The sequence below is a fragment of the Mycteria americana genome, chromosome 4 (assembly GCF_035582795.1).
Source record: "Mycteria americana isolate JAX WOST 10 ecotype Jacksonville Zoo and Gardens chromosome 4, USCA_MyAme_1.0, whole genome shotgun sequence".
NCBI classification, from domain to species: Eukaryota; Metazoa; Chordata; class Aves; order Ciconiiformes; family Ciconiidae; genus Mycteria; species Mycteria americana.
The window spans coordinates 74,165,000-74,184,839 of NC_134368.1; the positions used below are offsets into that span (position 1 = coordinate 74,165,000).

Consider the following 19,840-nt stretch of genomic DNA (forward strand, 5'->3'; position numbering starts at 1 on the left):
ATTACTCCGCTGAGTGCAAGAATACTATATGTAATTAGAGTTATGGCCTGCTTCATTGAAAAAGTATCTGTTTTAAAACAATTTCTTTTAAGAAGACAGCTGATTTATGTATGCTCTGAACTTGGTGTATGTCATTGGTATTCCCAGTTACATCAATATGTAAAGGTGGTGGGCATCTATGTAGTGCAATACACTACTGGTGCATTGGTTTGAAATTAACTTTACAAAAACAATCAAATAGCTAAAGCACAGACTTTTATACATGCTGTTATGGGACAGTATTATTTTGCAGTGATACATTTGTTTTATTTTAAACAAAAATAAATCATTTTAATAGCAAAAAAACCATCAAAAACTGCCAAATTAAACTGAATTCTCATATGAAACCTCTCATTTCAGATTACTTTCTGCCCAAGGTATGAAATACCATATAAGTTTCAACTAATGGTCAGTTTCAGCACATTGTAAGGTATCTTTTATGTTATAACAATTCCACAGTAGGTGCTATTTCTGACTGAAATAATTGCTTGATGGGTTTTTTCCTTTTCTGTTGAGGTTTGTTGTTTTTTTCCTTGGACTCACTAGTCCAAGGTTATACCTCCTAGTGAGGTATAACCTCACTAGGTTATACCTAGGAATAGTTTTAGCATTAGTTTTTTTTAGCATAAACAAAAAAAGCCCCTTCATAAAGCTGTTTTAGAACATTCTCAAACAAAAATGACAATGTTTTAAAACTTCAAAGCTGATATTTAAGTAGCAGTTTATGAAGTCGGGATGGTGCAAATATTAAAATATTACTGTACACTGACCCTGAATATTCACCTGCAGATACTTTCCAGGGGCTTCAAAAAGGTCTGTATTCAGTGGGAGGAGTCCTGCTGAATGACTTCCAGGACTTCCAGCAGATGAATCCCCAGTAAGGGCGAACTCGTTCCAGAAAGCTTCACACTGCACATGGTGTAGGAATTAAGAGTCTGGGGATTATTGACTTTTGAAACCTGAATTGTAATATCCACTTCATGAAGGCCTGTTAAATCTTTTTCTTTACTGTGTTTATTTCGAAAACGGAGTGAACCTGTTCTCTTGACACAACGTGTAGGAAAAATCTGATATTGGTACTGAATAAATGTTAGTCACTTGTTGCACAGTGTGACTGTGGAAAGGAGTGCAGTAAGCCTTTCCTGTGTTATATTTGCTGAAATGAATTCTACAAGATAAATCTAATACTTTTTTTTCTTTACTGAACAAATGTAACAGCAGTATAGCATCTTCTGTGTTTTATGCTTTTAGTTTTTGCTTCAGGATAGAATGATATGTTGTTCAAAGTTATTGTTCCTCTTTCAGAAAATGTACAGTTGAAGTGTTCTTTCCAAAACCAAAACTTGGATCTAGGCATAAGGTTGTACTTTTTGTTGTAAAAAAAGTCTGAACAGATGGGAAGTAGTTTGAAGGAATTAGAGTAAATGCTGATGGAGTGTCATGTGAAGAACCGGACAACAATGAAGTTCCTATATAATATGAAAAGATTACACTGTTACATAAAAATGCATATTTACAAAGGAAAGGTTATTCAAACTGAAGTTTTAGGAATATTTCAGTAATATTGTGTGGTATCGCTTTAGTAAGATCTCACATCCATCAAAGAGCTAGCCTTTCTGGGCCAGTGAAATGGGTTTTTAACCAGCTGGCTGTTATTTAAATGTTCACTGTGTGTGATCTATAAATAATGTTAATGTACAGAGTTTATATAATAATTGAAAGTCATCACTTTGATGTAATTAAACTCTGAAACTTAACTATATAATCAACACCAAAGCCTAGCAGCAAATTAGTTTTTTTGAGTTAGTTACATTTTGCTGAAAGCACTTTTGTCCAAATGTCATATATTCTGTAAGTACATTTGTATTTCTCAAATTTATTTCAAACCTTTTATTGTTTTCCTCAATTTTTATCATATGAAGCAACTTCAAAATTGTGAAATTTGTAAAATGATTTTTAGAAGACTTTTCTTACATGTATAATTTGGTTTGGTTAATGTATCCTTCTGAGAAAGTGCTCAATCACTTATTTTTGCAAGAAGTAGGTAAAAGATAGTTAGATTAACTGATGCTTCGTTTAATTTGGATTTTATATTGACATAAAATCACATAATTAATTTGCCATTTAAAAGTGCCCTACAGCCTCTGGAATCATAGAATAATAATTTAGAAATGACTGTTTGGCTGTCTGTGACTTATCATAATTAACTGTCTTCTCAGCATAAAATATAAAAAGGAGCATACTCAAATATTTTATATTTTAATGTGTTGCATAATATTATCTCACCCAGAAATAGTAGGAAGTGTATCTCATATTTCATTGTGAGATAAGTTTTTCAGTCGATCTCTAGTTTGATTTCTTTTTAGGGAGATATTTTTCTTTAAATGAGTTCCTATGTTTGGCTCAGCTCTTACAGCCTAGTGCTGAAAATATAGAAAATGGTCTTTTTAGGAATTTACTGATGGATTTAAAATGTCATGATCCTGTTTTGTTTTGTAACATCACCGAAGCTGAAAAAATAGCAGAGAAAGACCCAGCAATACAAACCAATTTCTTGTTATCCAGTAAGGCGTATCTTCTTCTGGATGTCATTAAACTAGAAGAAAGTTTTGACTTTGCTATAATCCCGCTGTTCCTTTTTAAATGTAGTTTCCAAACGCCTAACATTTTTTCACTGAAATATCACCATAAGCTGATGTGATATCACGTGCACTTCTTTTATCTTCTGAAGCTTGAATTTTATGATTTAAAATGTACTTTTCACTTGAGGAAGAGTGATATTTTATGCTATTTTCTATGGGAAAACAGCTTTGCAGAAATTATTTATTGGAATGTAGGAAGAGTTCTTTTGAAATAATTTGAATGGTTACTGTAAAAGTAAAGTATTCTGTCCATTACTGGAAAATAACTTTACATATAACTCCTGTGATTTAAATAAATCATTGATGACATTTGTTGCAATGTGTATGTGGCATTAAGATTCTTACAGCATTCAAGTCAAGTAGCAACCCAGCAATGGTATAGACTAAGGATATTATTATATGCTATGCTGAGAAAAGCACATCTGTAAAACTGTTGTGTCTTGGTTATTAGTGCTAGGATTTGAACTATCTTTAATCTCATTTGACTTGTTCATCTTCCTTAAGGATCTCCATAAAGATGCACTGAGTATTCTTTTCAGTCCTTAGTTAGGGTTTGCATCAGTGGTCGTAAACCTGCTTAGCGGACAAAGACTCTTTTCCCTTTGAAGTCACTTCCCCAGCTTTTCAAAAGGTCTGCCAGCCGGTTCCCCTAAAACAATTTAGAAAAGTTTGAAGTGGTGCCCCTTAAACCAGCAACAAAATAAAATTTTCTCTTTGCATTATTGAAAACCATGACAATCTTCTGAAGCAATAACAGTTTAAAAGCTTTTAAAGAAATCTGTTCTGCTCTACGACCAGCTTTTAAGTTGACCCCATTATTTGGAAAATCAGAGGCTTGGAAACCCCTCAATACTTGACATTCTCATCAAAGGAGTCAGCCTGACTTTTCACAGGACTCCTCTTTTACAGTATTTATTCAAGTCCTAATTTCTTTAAAGATACTATTCAGATTTCTTCTATTTCTTTTTTCCATTAAAGTGTTTCTTTAGAACAAATGTAATTTAGTAAACAGTTGATACAATTTATGAACCACTGATCCTGCCACCTGTGGATTTATACTCCATTATGTTTGAAGTCAAGTCCAAATTCTTAAAAGACTGCGAGCATTACTTATGTAATTTTACTTTTCTGTGGACCGTGATAAATATATATGCTCAGTTTCTACTTCTTGTTTTAAGAATCTTATCTCCTACATTTTATGTATATAGTTACTGACAGCCTAACGTAGGTAAAGCCTACAGTAATGTAGTTGCTGTAAGCAATAAGTTTACTATAAGGATTTTGTTTATCTGCACCTCCTAATAATTCATTCAGACATAGCTTCTTGTAAGTCCTTCTAACTCCAACATCTTATATTCATTAACTCCACTACAACGCTGTACATTTAAAACTTCTCTGATTTCAAAAGTTTCATTAACATGTGTAGTATATAATTATATTAATTCCTTGCTGATCTATGCAAGTATGTGTTAAATGCAATTTCTGAAAGCAAAAGAAATCAAAATAAAGCAATAAAACCAGAATTCTAGAATTTTGCTAACGTAGGCAGCTCATTTAAAAGAAAACAAACTAACAAGAGCTTTAAATGCACAAAGCTGCCTCCTCTTTTATGGCTTGGGGACAACAGGGAGAAAGAATTGGGTCAACAAAATGAAATTGTTACTGGATAATAAGACTGTTATGGTTGCTATTACATTTTCCCCTAAAACTGCAAATTTGTGGCTTGTCTACACAGTGTTCATTTATGAATCTTCTAAGGTGCCTGCCCCATGTTTAGGTGAGGAAAGTTCAATAGAGCAAACTTCTCTAAAAGGTTTGTGAGTGTTCCTAGGATCAGCCACCTGAGAAGTACCTAGAGGTCATTAAGTCTACCCTTATGCTTCTAATTTGTTGGGAGTTTTTTCTTTGCTTCTGAACTGTCTGCCATACTTCCTGGGTTTGAGTCTGTTTTGCCAAACTTTATATGAAATAAAAGCAATAGCTTTTAATGAATATTTGTTAAGAGATTAGGGACAATTCAGCAAGTTGCTCCAAAGCATTTTCAGATTTAAAATGCTGATAACATACATGCATATGTGTGTGTGTGTGTATATGCACACATATATATTTAGTGTATATGTATAAGAAGAAACAGATTTATTGAATTTTCAAGATTTTGTATTGTGGATATAAATTACAGATTATAACAATAACTGCAGAATAAATCAAATTTTGAAAGGTCAAAATCCTTGTTTTGGTACTTTGTCATAGATTATGACCTTTTCTAAAAAGCCATTTGAATGCGGCAGCTAGATGGACACTCTGGGAGCTGTTGCCAATGGTCTGAGTAAAAATATAAAATACTGAGAGTAAGCTTTTATTTATGCAAGCCCAGATCTACACTTCTTTCCCACAGAAGTCTATTGACGGTACACATGCAGGGTCTGGGTAGCTGCCTGTTTTAATATATTTCCATAATTTCTAGTAAGACCCAGTACCAGTATTGCTAGTGCTGTTAAGGCTCTACACGGACAAACTAATGACATTATGCTGTTTTTATCTTTTGAAAAGTTACAACCCCAAATAGAATTTGAATGTTACTACCTTAGTAACGAATGGAGTCAGTTGGCCCTATTATTACTCTGTCTCTTTGCAAAACCGTCTCCCGTTTTTGAATTAAAAATGTTTGATTTTACCATTGCTTTACTGCCTTTTTGGTATCTCACATATCATCATTTATCAAAGTGAAATTATTCCCTGCTGCTTAAAAACTTGTCTAATCCTTTTTGAAACTATATAACATTGCCCAAGAAACATTCTTTAGAGTTTAAATGCTTCGTAAAATGCTATGAATGAACTATTATATGGTAATACAAAAATAACATTGTGATTTCCATGAAATGCTAGCACTCTTGAAGAGGGTGGTCTAGCAAATGACCTGTGAGTGAAGTTATAAAACTATTTAAAGAGCTTTATAGCATTTGCTTACCCTTTCTGTGTCTTGACCTGGAGAATAATTTTTTTTTCCTTTCAGTGTGCTAGTTGTAAAATTTCTTTCTCTTTATGGTATCCATATATGTTTGATTACAAAGAAAATCTCAGAAAAATATGCTCTTATTTGTTCTTGTTGCAGGGAAATGTCTAAACAGAAGCAATGGTAATTAATGTTGGGTTTGGGTGTTTTGATTTTGCAAACTCATCTGAAATTCACACTGATTATGTTCCAAGCTCCACATTCTTACAAGGAACTAGACATCAGGCTGAGGTTTCAACACTGTTACTAGATTAAAATAAAATCAGTCAATGGATGTTTTACTTCATCTTTGAGCACTTTAGGTGTCTCCTCTCGGTACGTGTCACAGTGACACTTGTGTTTAGTTATGCCTGTTATAGGAAAAGGTAGTAATTGACTACTATCTCTTCCGCCACAAAAAAAAAAAATAGAGGGGGAGATGGAGGGAGGGGAAAACACAAATCTGTGTGCTCCAACTTCTGTTTGGCTTTACTACACACCTGACATATTAATGTGCATTAGTATATGTGCAGGCTGAATTCCTATAGTATACTGCTTCTGTATCATGTAGATATGAGTACAGAACAACCACATGCAAACAGTAGATAGAAGTGATTTGTAGGGAACATGAACTCAAAGAGCAAGGAAACTGAAGACGCTTCAGTGATTGAAAGCAGTGATTTTAGAAATAGATTGTAACAAAGGATTGCTTTTATTGTTTTTTCATTGAAGGTGATTTTGCAACTCCTCGAGCTATTTTGACAGGACATGACTATGAGATCACCTGTGCTACCATTTGTGCTGAGCTTGGCCTGGTAATAAGTGGTTCAAAAGGTAAGATAGCTGTAGTCATTTCTTTCTGTTCATGAAGCTATAATCCTAATGCAAAAAGGGATATAGTCTCAGGTGGCAGAATTTATTAACTTTATGGTGGTTTTATTTCTAACCTTTTTTTAGTTGCTATGGAATTTGAAACCTCTTTTTAAACATGTTAAAACTGAGGGTTATTCAGACATTTACAAGAAGAGTCAACCAATTCAGTTTCCTTATTGTAGCCTACTGATTACTATTTCTTTTTGTTTGTTTATCCAGTGTAATTGCATATAGCATACAGTTGGATACAACTCTTGACTGCCAGGATGGTGAAGAATGTTTGTTATGGATAACTTCTCAGAAAGGGAAGCAAAAATTAGTTTTCACGAGAAAGAGAATGTGCTGTCTTGTTTGTTTGATGAAGGGATATATAAACTACCAACTAAAATTTGTAGTAATTCTGTCCAGGCTCTTTGAGCTTAGCTACAAAGCCTGTAATATGCCCAATTTGTGTTCTCAAAGACCTGCTTTTGGCAGGCAAATTGTAAAGAATGGTGTTGATTCCATGGATATTGTTTATCATTTTCCTATTTGCTGGTCCACACTCATCTTTAAACTGGAAATTTCTTAGAATTAGGATCTTTCTGCTTTAGTGTTTCCAAAGTAAGAGACACTTTCTCAAAGAGACACTTCTTCAAAGTTGGGTGTACTCACCATATGCACTGTGTGTGTTTCTGTTTTACACATGTGAATGCTTGTGGCTTACATGCAAATCAGGTATTTGTCCAAATATATTAAAAAGCAAATATTTAGTGGATCATGTACGGGTTAAAATCTTGATATGAGAATATACACTTTCAGAGTACCTATGTAAGTAAATTCATTACACTTACCTTTGTGTGTCTCTGTATTTTGAAAATCTCATTTTAGGATTCAGTACATTTATTTTTGGGCTCTCAAAATTAACTACTACCAGTTTTAAAAGAAAATCCACAAAAGAAAATCTGTTAAGTCTCTAACTAGTTTTGATAGGTGCTCTAAAATACCTTAATACAAAGCTTTTAAGGGATAAGCTGTTCATTTTACTCTCTGGCACCCTTAAAGTCATAGACTATCCACTTAAACATGGTAAAAATCATTATAACGTATTATAATAGTGACTACCTAAGTAGAAGTCATTACTTATTATTTGATATATGATGTCTTTAAATGAGCATGTAAATCAATAACTAGAGATTTTATTCTGTCTCATTAGAAGGACCATGTCTCATACATTCTATGAATGGAGATCTACTGAGGACATTAGAAGGTCCTGAAAACTGCCTGAGACCAAAACTTATTCAAGCTTCAAGAGAAGGCCACTGTGTCATATATTATGAAAATGGCCTCTTCTGTGTATTCAGTGTGAATGGGAGACTTCAAGCCACTATGGAAACAGATGACAAGATAAAGGTGAGTGTACTCAAATGTGTGCTAAGGACTGTCGGTTCCGGTATCAGGAAAAGCTATCAATGTTGGAATTGTGTGGACATTCTTTCTATAGCCAGGCCGTAGAAATATATGGTACTAGACCAGAATAGCAGCATTCTGAAAAAATTGTAGTTAAGGGGGCCATGTACTCCTAATAGTACTGTTTTTAATTTTAAAATAACTCTGTTCATATAGTAAGGAATATCCTGTAGGCATTTCCTTGAACTGAAGAATACAAATATTACTAATTGCTGACCAGGACAAGCCAGACTACTTCTTCACTTTTGAGTCTGAAGGCAGGAGGTTGTTGGACATGCTGTTTGGGCTATTGTCTTTCCCTTTTTTGGCATCTCTGTCTACATTCCTTCATCTTAGCTTGAGATAGAATGTGTTGTGCTGAGCTTCAGGAAGTTTATAGGCATATGTCCATATTTCAACTCTTTAGCCCTTTGGCATTTGCTGAGCAGGCAGCTAGGTTCCGCAGCTTTAACTGCAAGAGACATGGAGCAAGTCCAAAACTAAGCAGGAGGCATTTTAAGCTTATGGTTTTATGGAAATTATTTGATAATATAAAATGTAGGTCTTTTGACAGTTCCTATGAAATAGTACCTATGAAGCAGAGCAGAACCTGCCAGCTATACCGCAGTGAAGAAGAAATGTCAAAAGAATACTTTCCTTGAATTAAAAATATTCCCACTTTTTCCTTGAATGAGAAAGAAAGGAAAGGGACGGGGAAAAAAATGAACAAGCATTACCAAATCTAGTAGAAAGTTACAGAATGCAGCAGAGACATGAAGCAAGATCACATTGCTGGGTCAGCATTCAGGCTACCTGAATTATCTGAAGTTATGGTCTCTATGCCAGTAGTCGTGGTCTAAGGGGCACAGAATCACAGAATGGTTGAGGCTGGAAGAGCTCAAGACCTCTGAAGATCATCTGGGCCAGCCCCCCTGCTCAAGCAGGGCTATCTAGAGCCAGTTGCCCAGGACCATGTCCAGATGGCTTTTGAGTATCTCCAAGGTTGGAGATTCTACAGCCTCTCTGGACAACCTTTGCCAGTGCTTGGTCATCCTCACAGTAAAGAAGTGTTTCCTATATAAAACTATTTAATATCAGCAAGAGGAGACTTTTGTTGTTGTAAGCATACGGCAGTACTACACCTCCAAACTGACTTTCATAATCTGATGAAAAAGCCCACCTGCTGGGATTTCCAATGTTCTCTTGAGTTGAAAACTCAAGAGTTTTTCCTTTATTTGGATTAGATGTTTCAGGAAGAAAATGCCTCTTCGCCCTCATGTTCGTTTTACAGAATTATTGAAATTCTTTCAGATGTGCAAAATTGTGAGCATTTTTAAATTTGCACCTGTTCTTCTCTTGACTCTATTAATATTAATTCTTAAGATGGAAGAATATGTCAATATATTTGAAAGAATTTTGATCTTCATCATTTCCATTTTATAACTTGCATTGAACAGTGAATGCTCTATTACCACTGAAGCCTCCAGTGTAGTTTGGTGTATTCCACTTAAAACCTTCTAAAACTCTGTTGTGTACTATACTCTGTTAATCCAGCATCCCTATGTTTTCAAAATGTCAGATACGTTGGTGGTGGAATATGCAGAAATAACTCTGTGTGTAGGTCTCTTTTCCATAGTGAGAGTGCTGTCTGCAGGGGTGAGAGGGCATTTGAACGTTAGATGCTATGGCAGCCACAAGTGCGGATTTGAGGCTGGGGAAATGAAGTAGGAATGTGTATATTTCTGTCCCAAGCCATTCTTCCAAATTAATGTAGAGCCTTGCTTCAATTTTTAATCTTTCTTCAATTCTCTGAAATTGCACCTTTGGCTGTCCTTGTACAAATGCTTTTGAGATTTTCAGCCTACCCTTCATCCCAGTTCTTTCCATAAAGCAAGTACATATCACAGTGTTTTCTCTTTTTACAATAATAATGTTGATAATCTGTCATTTTCAGTTGTGATTATGTTGTCAGCTAGGCCAGCAAGTCTGTAAAATATCTAGAAATCCCTTGCCGGCTAAAACAATTTCTGTAGTGTTTCAGTCAGTACCCACAGCTTTAGGAATGTTGCTAGAGGCAATGGAAGTTCCGCTCTCTGTGGGCCAGAATTACATATGTACAGGGGTTTGGGTTTTATTTTGTTTTGTTTTGTTTTCTTTCTCTCCCAGTGGTCCCAGTTGGGCTTTAAGCTTAAACAATCTACAGCGTCTTTCCCAGTGCTTCTGCACTATATCATGTTAGAAGGCAAGTGGCAACTGCATGATTAAAGTAGGGGCATTTAAAATGAATAGTACCTACCCATGGGCTGTGCTGACAAACACTTTTTGTTGGGTTTTGCTCAAGGACAATAGAAAAAGGAAGGAAAAGCTTGTAAGTGTTGAATCTGTAATCTAAAATTCTAGTTTTTATTTTCCCATCTTATTATGGGCCTGTATTTCAGAACGTTATTGACAAAACTAGCAGTTTTCAATCGTGATGTTTGGAACAACATTCTGATTTTCTTTCTTGTATTCGTGTGCTAGAAACCTGCTAGGAAAATTTCAGATGCTCTGGGGAAATTCAAAGTCTAATCAATGCCTTCCACCTGTTTTTGTTTTAAATACTGTGTTGCTCAGTGGAGCTTAGGCATATCGCAGTACATCTACCATGTAATGTTTAGATATCTTAATGAATAACTTAACTCTAAATAGTGTGCTTGTTCTGAGAAGTGAAGTTATTTTACCCTAAACAAAGACTGTATGCTGTTTCACCCAGAGGAACCAATTTATTTTCCTTTCCTGAGTCTGTTTTGAAATGTGGAAGTGCCCACAAGACTCCTGCTGCTGTAAGCCAGGGCTGTCACAGTGTCAGCTCTGCCTTTTTACAAAGCACTGCCTTTCAAAAATCTGAGATGTTAAAAGGGATTTGTGCAAAGTTTTGAGACTTTCCAAGGAAATACAAGTCAGAAATGCCGCTTTTAGAACATTGCTGAAATTGTGCGCTTTGGGGATTATTTGAGAGTCTGAAGCTCGTGTTGTGAGAAAGATTAGTTGCAGAGTTGTTTCAGTTTCATACCTAGCAGAATTGTGGATAAACTACGCTGGGGAAATGGGGAACAGTAAAATTGATTCATGTCATCTTCTATACCAGTTGGAGTACTTGGGAGTAAAAGCATCCTTTCGTTTGTTAAATCTTGAAGGGCATGTCATGAAACTGAAATGTTGACAGGGTTGACCTTTTTCTTCCATTCATTCCTTCCTTCATATATATATATGAAGGCTATATATATATAGCCACTTGCCTATATATATATATATATATATATATAGGCAAGTGGCTGAGAAATTTATTAATAAAAAATAAAAATAAATAAATCAACATCTTGTCTTCATGACAAGCCAATGACTTAGTAAAATTGCATAGGTATTAGTAAGGGTTCAAAGCCCATACTTTATTTAATCAAAAGATCACAAAAACCACTGCATTTTGCAGGTAGTGGAAGAGTTAAAGATTAATGGCTTTAATTTGCCTTTTAATATTGCATTTCTTCAGTAAAAGCCTCAAGTATAAAATTCAAGTGAACCATGACCATAAGGTTAATGGATTTTCATCAGCTGAATTTTATAAGTGTAGCAAATAATTATTTGTCACGGTCTTCATTGCAATTTGAAAATACCCTTAGGAGGCTGCCATTGCTATAGAGAAGAAAACCACCCCATATTGATTTTTGCTTCTAATGAATAATCTTTTTAATAATTGTGTGTGGTATGTTAGATCTCATGATCTAACTCATGCACTCAGTGCATGCAAGTTCTAGATAATTTTCAGTCGTATCTCAGTTTGTTTTCTACCCCTTTCTTACTGAGTTACTATACTCTTCTAAGAGGGTCTCTAAATGAGTTTTCAGGCTCCTTGGGGCTGTACTTTGGGAGGTGCTTAGCATATTTTTGTACGCTGGCAGAAACAATCACAGAAGCAATTTGTGGTTGGAACATTTGTTTTGGGGCGGGAGTAGCTTCAGCTCAGAATACTCAACTCTAACCTTGGTTAGTATTCAATTTTCCATACTAAGATATGGTTGGAAAAAAACTCCACATATTCTGCTTTATTGTGTCTAAATTTACATGTACGTGTTGTCATCATAATTCAAAACACAGCTGGAATAGGTTTATCATCTGGTTTTTTTCAGTGTTATAATATTTTGTTTACAGTGTATGTTTGTATTTTAATTACATTAACTTTAAAGTTATTGTTTGAAATAAAATTTTAGCAATGTGATTCATTCTGGTTACTTGGGAGTTGTTACAGTAAACACTTGAAATTTGTAATATAATATAGAAACTATCTTAATGTAAGTATTGCACATGATATAATTCTTAAAGGATATATTTGGCATCATAGTAATAGAGTATACCAATACAAAAAATGCAGATGTGCAATATGTCTGACTTCAGTTAGTGCTGTTCACGAAGCAGTATCTTACGTACACTTTATATTTTGGTTTCTAGGATTCTCAGCAGTCTGTATAAGCACTTTAATGTTGCATGAACGTAACATTTTTGTGTTTTAGTTTCTCTCATTTGTGTGGTGCATGCGCTATAAATTCCACATATTAAAAAACCAACAAATTCCTTTTCCTGAGGAATTTAAAATCACCGTATTTTACAAGTTTTGCATATTGAAAAACTGTAGAAGCAGAGATTGCAAGTGCCAAAATACTTGCAGAGTTCAGCAGAGAGAGATACATTTGCAAGGTCCTGTCTTCAGTTCTTTATACTGTTTCCTAAATTTAAATCTTTGAGCTGGAATTTTGCTTGTAGACTATCATCTTGAGGCAATTTCCTTGCCTTCCAGTGACAATGTTTCAGTTAAGTGGATCAATCTATTTGTAGAACGTGAGTGTTTGGAATTTAAAAGCCATTGCTCTGAATATTCTCCATTCTTACATTGTTCTTTTGAAAAGTTTTGTGGCTCCCTGCCTTGGATCAGGAAGCTGAAATTTATCACGAATTAGTCCTGGTGTGAAGGATGTGTATTTTGTTGAAAAGCTGCTCAAGTTTAGCTGATTCACAAATCTCAGGTTAAATGCATTCAGTAGATAATGCTTAGCATCTACATTCTGTACTGAACATCTGTAGCCCAGGGATGCAGAGTTTTCCCCTGCAACCAATCATCTCCTACAGTGAGGTGCGCAAAAATGCCATGGCAAGAAATGTGATGAGGTGATCCTGGACGAGGAAGGGGAAGGACTGATGGGGAAGCACAGGAGAAAGAGCAGAATCGGGATAGAACTAAGGACAGAATGAGAGAGATGTTTGCAAGAGCGACAGGAACAGAGAAGTAGAGATGGGAAAATAGAAACTTGTCAGAGACTGGGAGGAGACAAGAAGAGGCAGAAAGGAGTGAAGGAAAAATAAGAATTGGAAGTAGGAGCAATGGAATGAAGGATTAGGTGGGATCAGGACTTTAATACTAAATAATAGTGCTTCATAGTAGCAAAGTTCCTTATTTTCCTTCTGACAACAGCAAATCATCCAGCAAACAACTAGCGAAGTTGTTTCTCACTGTTCTGCATGCTCAAATGAAGAGGATGATAGGCTGCTGCTGTGCCAAGTATTGCATACAAAAATAAAAGTAGAGAGCAGAGAAGGGGAAAAACAGAAGTCAAGCTGGGGAGCAAAAGTCAGAAAAAGAACTGAGAAGAGGCATCTGGAAACAGCAGGAGAGAGCATAGGAAAAGGTTTGGCCTTAAAGGAGTTGTTAATAATGGTCCAAACTGTAGTTTTAAGGGTCTTGATCTCGCCAGTAGCTCATGCTGATGGCATTCCACATGACAGAATTCATTCAACTTTTTGGTTTTGGGTTTTTTTTTTAGAAAACCTGACAAACCCTTCAGTTTTCCCAGATAATTGGAGGATGAGGCTATAAAATCAGGACCTGGTATTGTCTACTGCTTAAGTTTCTTTCCTGCATGGCAGCAGGACAGGGTCTTCCTTTCAGAAGGAGTTTTGTACTCTTCAGGGTTACTGTAGTAGTAGTAATTGCTACAAACCATATTGAAAAGATGTGTAAGATCTTGGTATTGCTGTGAGAAAAGTCAGTAATGGGGTCTTCCAGGGGTTGGTGTTGGGAACTAGTTTTATTCAATGTTTTCTGTGGTGGGGATTGCTGAAGGTCTACAGAGTGATGAAGGCAACAGATGAGGTGAATGCAGAACTGTTACTCAGGAAACCCCACAATATGAGACCTATGGGGTACTCATTGAAACTAGTAGGATCACCTCAAAACAGATAAAACTATTTTGCACTGTAATGAACTTCTGCCAATTCCTCCCTACCCCCCCCACCTCCCCCGAAGGCATCAAAAAGAAATTAAGAAAATTCATGGGCAGCATGTCCATAAATAGATACTAAAGGGAATGGACAGAGATATACTTTCTGATATTCCTGATCCAGTGCTTGTGGGTGCTGGGGAGCAGAGGGGAAGGGACTGTAGAGTGACCAGTCTCACAGCATCTCCTGCTGCCACTGTTGGTGATACAACACTGGGCTAGATGGATCATGGTCTGTCTGACCCATAGGGTATCACTTATTTTAATAAATTTTCAATTTCAGTTCTCTTAAATCACATTTTGGCTTATTTAAACTGGCAAAATCCCTCTTTAAGAAATATTTCTCATGCTTCTAGTCATCTTAATATCTGATACTATCATCTGGTATAGTCATCAGGTAAGTGAGGAAAGTTGCTGTTCTTCCAGGTACTCAGTATGTATCACGATTTTTCCATCAGTGCACAAGAAACATCAAAATAGATTGAAAAGTCCTGTTTCAAAAAGTCTTCACTGTGAAAACCAATTCTATCCAATCTTTCTCCATGATCTGGATCCCAAATAAAGATTTCAAATGTAAGATTTGCCATCAGTCCCCATCCATGCAAAATCAGGGTATAAGCCACTGAATTTGTCACAGACAGTTTCAGGATAGATCATGAAAGGAAGCACAGTCTCTATTAAGAGAGGTGGATCGTTATCTTAGTAATCCAGAGTAGGAATCCGAAAACACTGGTCTAAATTAATTCTAGTAATTTGTATAACATTTCCGTTCACTCATCATTCAGCCCTTTGCCAGAGAGAAAAGGAGGATAACTTCTGCTAGGCTAGTATTAAAGACCCTTGGGGGAATGTCAGGTACTATATTTTAATGCCAGTGCTGCTGGATCTTGTAAATCTAGCTAATTAGAAGAGTAAATTTCTTTAGCTGACCTCATATTAGATCTTTGGAATATCGAATAAATCACAGGTGATGTAAAACTGAACTAGTGACATCTAATGTATTAAAGAGACTTGTGCATAATAACATTAATTCTGTTGCTGGGTAGAATAACATAACAATAATGTTGCTTCCCAAAAGCTGGTATTGATATCAAGTCTCCCTAGACATTCAGCTGTCAATATGAAACTTTTCGTGAAAGTAAAAGAGGGGGAATAAGAGCAATACATATTTATCTGACAAATATCCATGTGATTTCCCCGTAGGCAATTCAACTGAGTCGAGATGGACAGTATCTGCTTACAGGTGGAGACAACGGAGTTGTCATGGTGTGGCAGATGTGGGACCTCAAGCAGCTTTTTGCTTACCCAGGGTGTGATGCTGGAATCCGATCCATGGCCCTATCGTATGACCAAAGGTTAGAGCAAAGTCTGGTCTTCACAAAAATTTCAGAGAATATATACTTACAATTAAATTGTATTTTTGTTTTTCTTCTGATTTTTATCTTCTGTGGATCACAGATCCTGGTGATTATATTGATAATTCTGTGCTTGCATAAGTTTCTTTCTAATGTGTCATATTTAGGGCAGATAATCTTTTTCAGGATTGCAGCTCTTGAGGGAATGAAGAGTGATTCAAGAAATCTTACTTTGGCAGACTTTCAAGAGAGGTTGAGTTATTGGCCTGTGCCAATGTACAGTGTGGGTCACATGGAGATGGAAGGTTACATATGTGCTTTTCATGTTTCTTCTTTCACTTACGACACAAATCACATTCCTAATTCCAGACCTTTATGTTAAAAATAGAACAGTTAGAATAGTTGCACAGTAAGATTCCCTCCACACATCCATATTTTGCTAAAGCAAATATTAATTTTCATTCCTAGAAAAGTTATTTTATCCACATAAGGTATGACCCTCCTTGAAGATTCCTTCTACTGAAGGCAATCAGTTAATATTTTTACTTTATTTTTACATTACACTTTCCAATGCGGCTGTACTTAAAAGTCCTTCTGTGTTTTTATCACAAAAGTATTGTTTGTTTATAAGATGGATGTTTACCATTGCATTTGTACACTTTTAGCTTGCAGGCTAGAATTTTGTTTGCTTTGGTGTATTTGCTTGGTGGAGTTCCTGTGTACTTTTCAGGCAGATTTGGCTCCTAAATCCCTTAGGAGCATCTACATTGTACAGTAAAGCATATTGCTGAGACTCTTAACCTTCCACTTACTGAAGTCCATACTGAATGTTTTAACATTTTTACCTGGACTACATTTCTAAAACTTACTTGAAATGAACTTAAAAAAATCCAAGCCAGCAAAATCTGTGGACTTCAATCAAACATTCAACAACTCCTTGTTAAGCATAACTAGAGATTATACGCATTTTGGAAGAAACAGTTTTCCATTAAAAAGTCCCTGCTGTTGAAAATATTTCAAAAGCTGGAGTTACAGGTGTTGAATTTTAGACCTCTGAAATGTATAAAATTTTTCATTTAGAGAATCTTTAAACTGTTTAAATTAATGGCATGTCAACATACTCTTTGCATGTCAATAAACTGAAATTTAATATGTACGTCTATAAATGTATCCATGTGCTCAAGTTAGGAACCTAAAACACTTTGGGTTTGAAGACACAGAAACTCAGAAGACATTTACTCAGAGTATTTTACTGAGCAATTACTCAGTAATTACAGGTAATTACTTGGAGTAATTTATTTGATATGCATGAACGTATGTGTTTGAGTGACAGTGTGTAAAAAGACGTTTTAACCTAATATAAAAACAATCAAAATGGTGCTCTTGAAATAGTGTGATACTATCAAAATGCAATGTTTTGATGATCTCATATTTAGTCTTTGTTTTGAAGGAAAAATTACAGCTTTTTACTCTGAATATTTTTTTTTAATTCTGAGGCTTTTTTCCTAAATGCCAGAATTTTATACATCTTCATACTTCTGATTTTCCTACAACTTTAATATGAGACAGTAGAAAAGATGATATAGAAACTCTTGTAATTGTGTGCTATGTCAGGGTCATGGCTTTTCAAACAGATCTAAACAATCTCTAGTAGTAGGCCAAGAGTAAGGAATTTGGAAAGAAAGAGTGCCTCAGTGGGAAAGCCCAGTGATTACTTTCAGGAACTTCCAAAACAATCAAAGCCTTCAGATTGCTTTCAAACCCAAACACTAAAATTTCCAACTGAAGTCCTGTGCCCACATCCAATTCCTTCCTATAGATCATGTGCTTAAATGGGGGAGACGAAACTGAAATGAACACTTCTCCTAGCCTTCCTTCACTTTGCTGCTTCACCAGGGCTTCATCTCCCACTCCAGTACCCCCCAAAAAACCAACCCAGCAAGCCAAGAAATAATCCCAGGAAATCTGAAGTAGCCTTGCAGGACAGTGATGGTGGTAAACAATTCTGTTGTCTAACTCTCAATTGTAGCTTCAGGCTGACCATACAAACTGTTGCATGGTGTTTTGTATGTTTTGTGATCCATAAATCTGCCAGAGCTGGTACAGATGGCAGTTTCATTCAAATCCAGCTTGCTGGAGTCCTTGGAAGCCCAGGATGGGAGCCCCTAAAGCCTGGCTTTTTTGGTATGTGGAGCACTTCCAGCTCCAGCTGTCTTCAGTGGAAGTTGGTCATTGCCTTGGGTTCTTGTGCCTATATTGATGTAACTCTTCGGTGTGTTGACTCCTGTTATCTGAACATGAGGTGGTTCACTAACAAAAGTGGTCTTGTGCTTTCCTTAGGTGTATAATGACTGGCATGGCATCTGGGAGCATAGTGGTTTTCTACAATGATTTCAATCGTTGGCACCATGAATATCAAACCAGATACTGATCTTCACAGAGACCAAGATTAGCACTGGTGTGAGCAGCTGTTGTCAGAAGGAAACTGAACACAGAACGCCTCCCTTGGTGTCTTGCTGCAACTTTGTTCCTTATAAATAGCTATATTACATCTGAATGTAACTTAAATTTGCTGGAAGAAGCAACCTATTTTTTAAAGTTAATTGCTATTTTTGTAGACCTTGCTTGACTTTTTTGGGGGAAGGGCAAAGAAGCAGAAAAATGGCTGCTGGGTTCTGTAGTTAAAAATCTATATTTTTAGTCATAATAAGAAGTCTATTTTGATCCCTATATGTAAAAGAAACCTAAAGTAAAGACGATTAAAACTCACATTCTAGCTATATTATGAAGAAATGGATTTTTCATCTGAAGCTTTATCTATAACCTTGAGGAATATATGATTTTAACATAATGAAAATTAATTATGACGTTTGGGGAATTTTAATCCGTGCTATCTGTACCACACTTTGTCTCATACTTTTCGAAATTATTGTACTACATCAGCACTGAAGTTTCTGGGAATCAATAGTTATATTTAAATTACGGTTAATGTAATTTTAAACTTTGCAAATCGTTTCCATCAATGTTACTATTCAAGCATGTTTCTAGGCCTAGACAATTAGTTCTTTTTTAGTTGTATGTTTTGTGCAGTTGAGAGAGAGAAATAGGGAATGGAGTTTGTGTTACATCAAGTGTGAATCCTTCTAGTTTCTACCTGGCATCTCGTTCAAAGCACACCAAAATGTGGATTGTTCCTCAAAATCAGAAAGGCTATTTTGAAGACTTTAAACTCAGATTAGAAGCCCACAGAGGCAGGAATTCTTTAATAGGTGCAAGTACCAAAGCACACTTCTGCTGTTTGACTGTGAAAGCGCTAAAAATGCCGGTGTTTGCTGGTGCACAGCCTCTATACAGCAGCAGAAGCACTAGACTTGCAGGTGACTTCCTTTTTTTTTTCCGAGAACTAGCCCCTGCAATACTGTAGTACATGCCATAGTCCTTTTCTGCTTATAGCAACAATATCTTTTATATTTTGCTATCACCAAATCCAGTCAGATCCTGCCCAATCATATTAAATTATCTCTTTCTTTTAGGAAATGAAAAATAATTTATACGAAGGAACAATAATTTATTTTGGTGTTGCACAAATCTACTTTTCTACAAGATTGCTGTGCAGAACTCTGTGAAAATATTTGTGAAAAGAACTGTTATTGTTTTGTAAGTCTGTATTGCATAAAAATCTTCTTTGTATGTTGTGATCTATGAGTTGAAATTTACATTCCGTATCTGTATTGATACATACATTTCTCTAGCTGCCTACTAGAGCAGTTCCTGGTTTTTCTAAGCATTTAACTACTATCTCTTTCAGTAAAGATTTGGAATGAGAAAATTCAGTTTGAGTGAAGAAATTAAATAAAATTACATTTGTAATTGAGAGCTTCAGTGGAGTACTGGGTTCTTGTGATTCAATGTATATTCACAATAGAGGAAATAGGTGCTGTGGCTAATGCATTTAAAGTACTCTAGGTGGTTATGCAATAGTGACTAAGTTTTCTGTGCTTTCTACATTTTTATACTGATATGGTTATGCTGATATCAGTAGAGTTACATTTTTTTTTTTGTGTAGCAGAAGGATGATCTGATTAAGCGAAGTCTATAGTTGTCATGTCTATGGTAAGTGCCCAGTATATTGAGCAGTAACATTTGTTATGCAAAACTTGTACTTCACAATTCCTTAAGTTCAACAACATTCATAGCCTTGTA

General features: G+C 35.7%; 1 protein-coding gene across 6 annotated transcripts in view; it reads left to right on the forward strand.

Annotated features, from left to right (window-relative positions):
• Positions 1–19,498, forward strand: part of LRBA (LPS responsive beige-like anchor protein) — a 434,320-nt gene extending 414,822 nt beyond the window's left edge. For all 6 annotated transcript variants that reach the window (XM_075500920.1, XM_075500925.1, XM_075500924.1 and 3 more), the window contains 4 exons: positions 6,406–6,507; positions 7,742–7,938; positions 15,486–15,637; positions 17,978–19,498. In XM_075500920.1, coding sequence (XP_075357035.1) covers positions 6,406–6,507; positions 7,742–7,938; positions 15,486–15,637; positions 17,978–18,068 — 542 coding nt within the window. In that variant the 3' untranslated portion in view covers positions 18,069–19,498. The remainder of the gene's footprint in view (positions 1–6,405; positions 6,508–7,741; positions 7,939–15,485; positions 15,638–17,977) is intronic.
• The last annotated feature ends 342 nt before the right edge of the window (positions 19,499–19,840 follow it).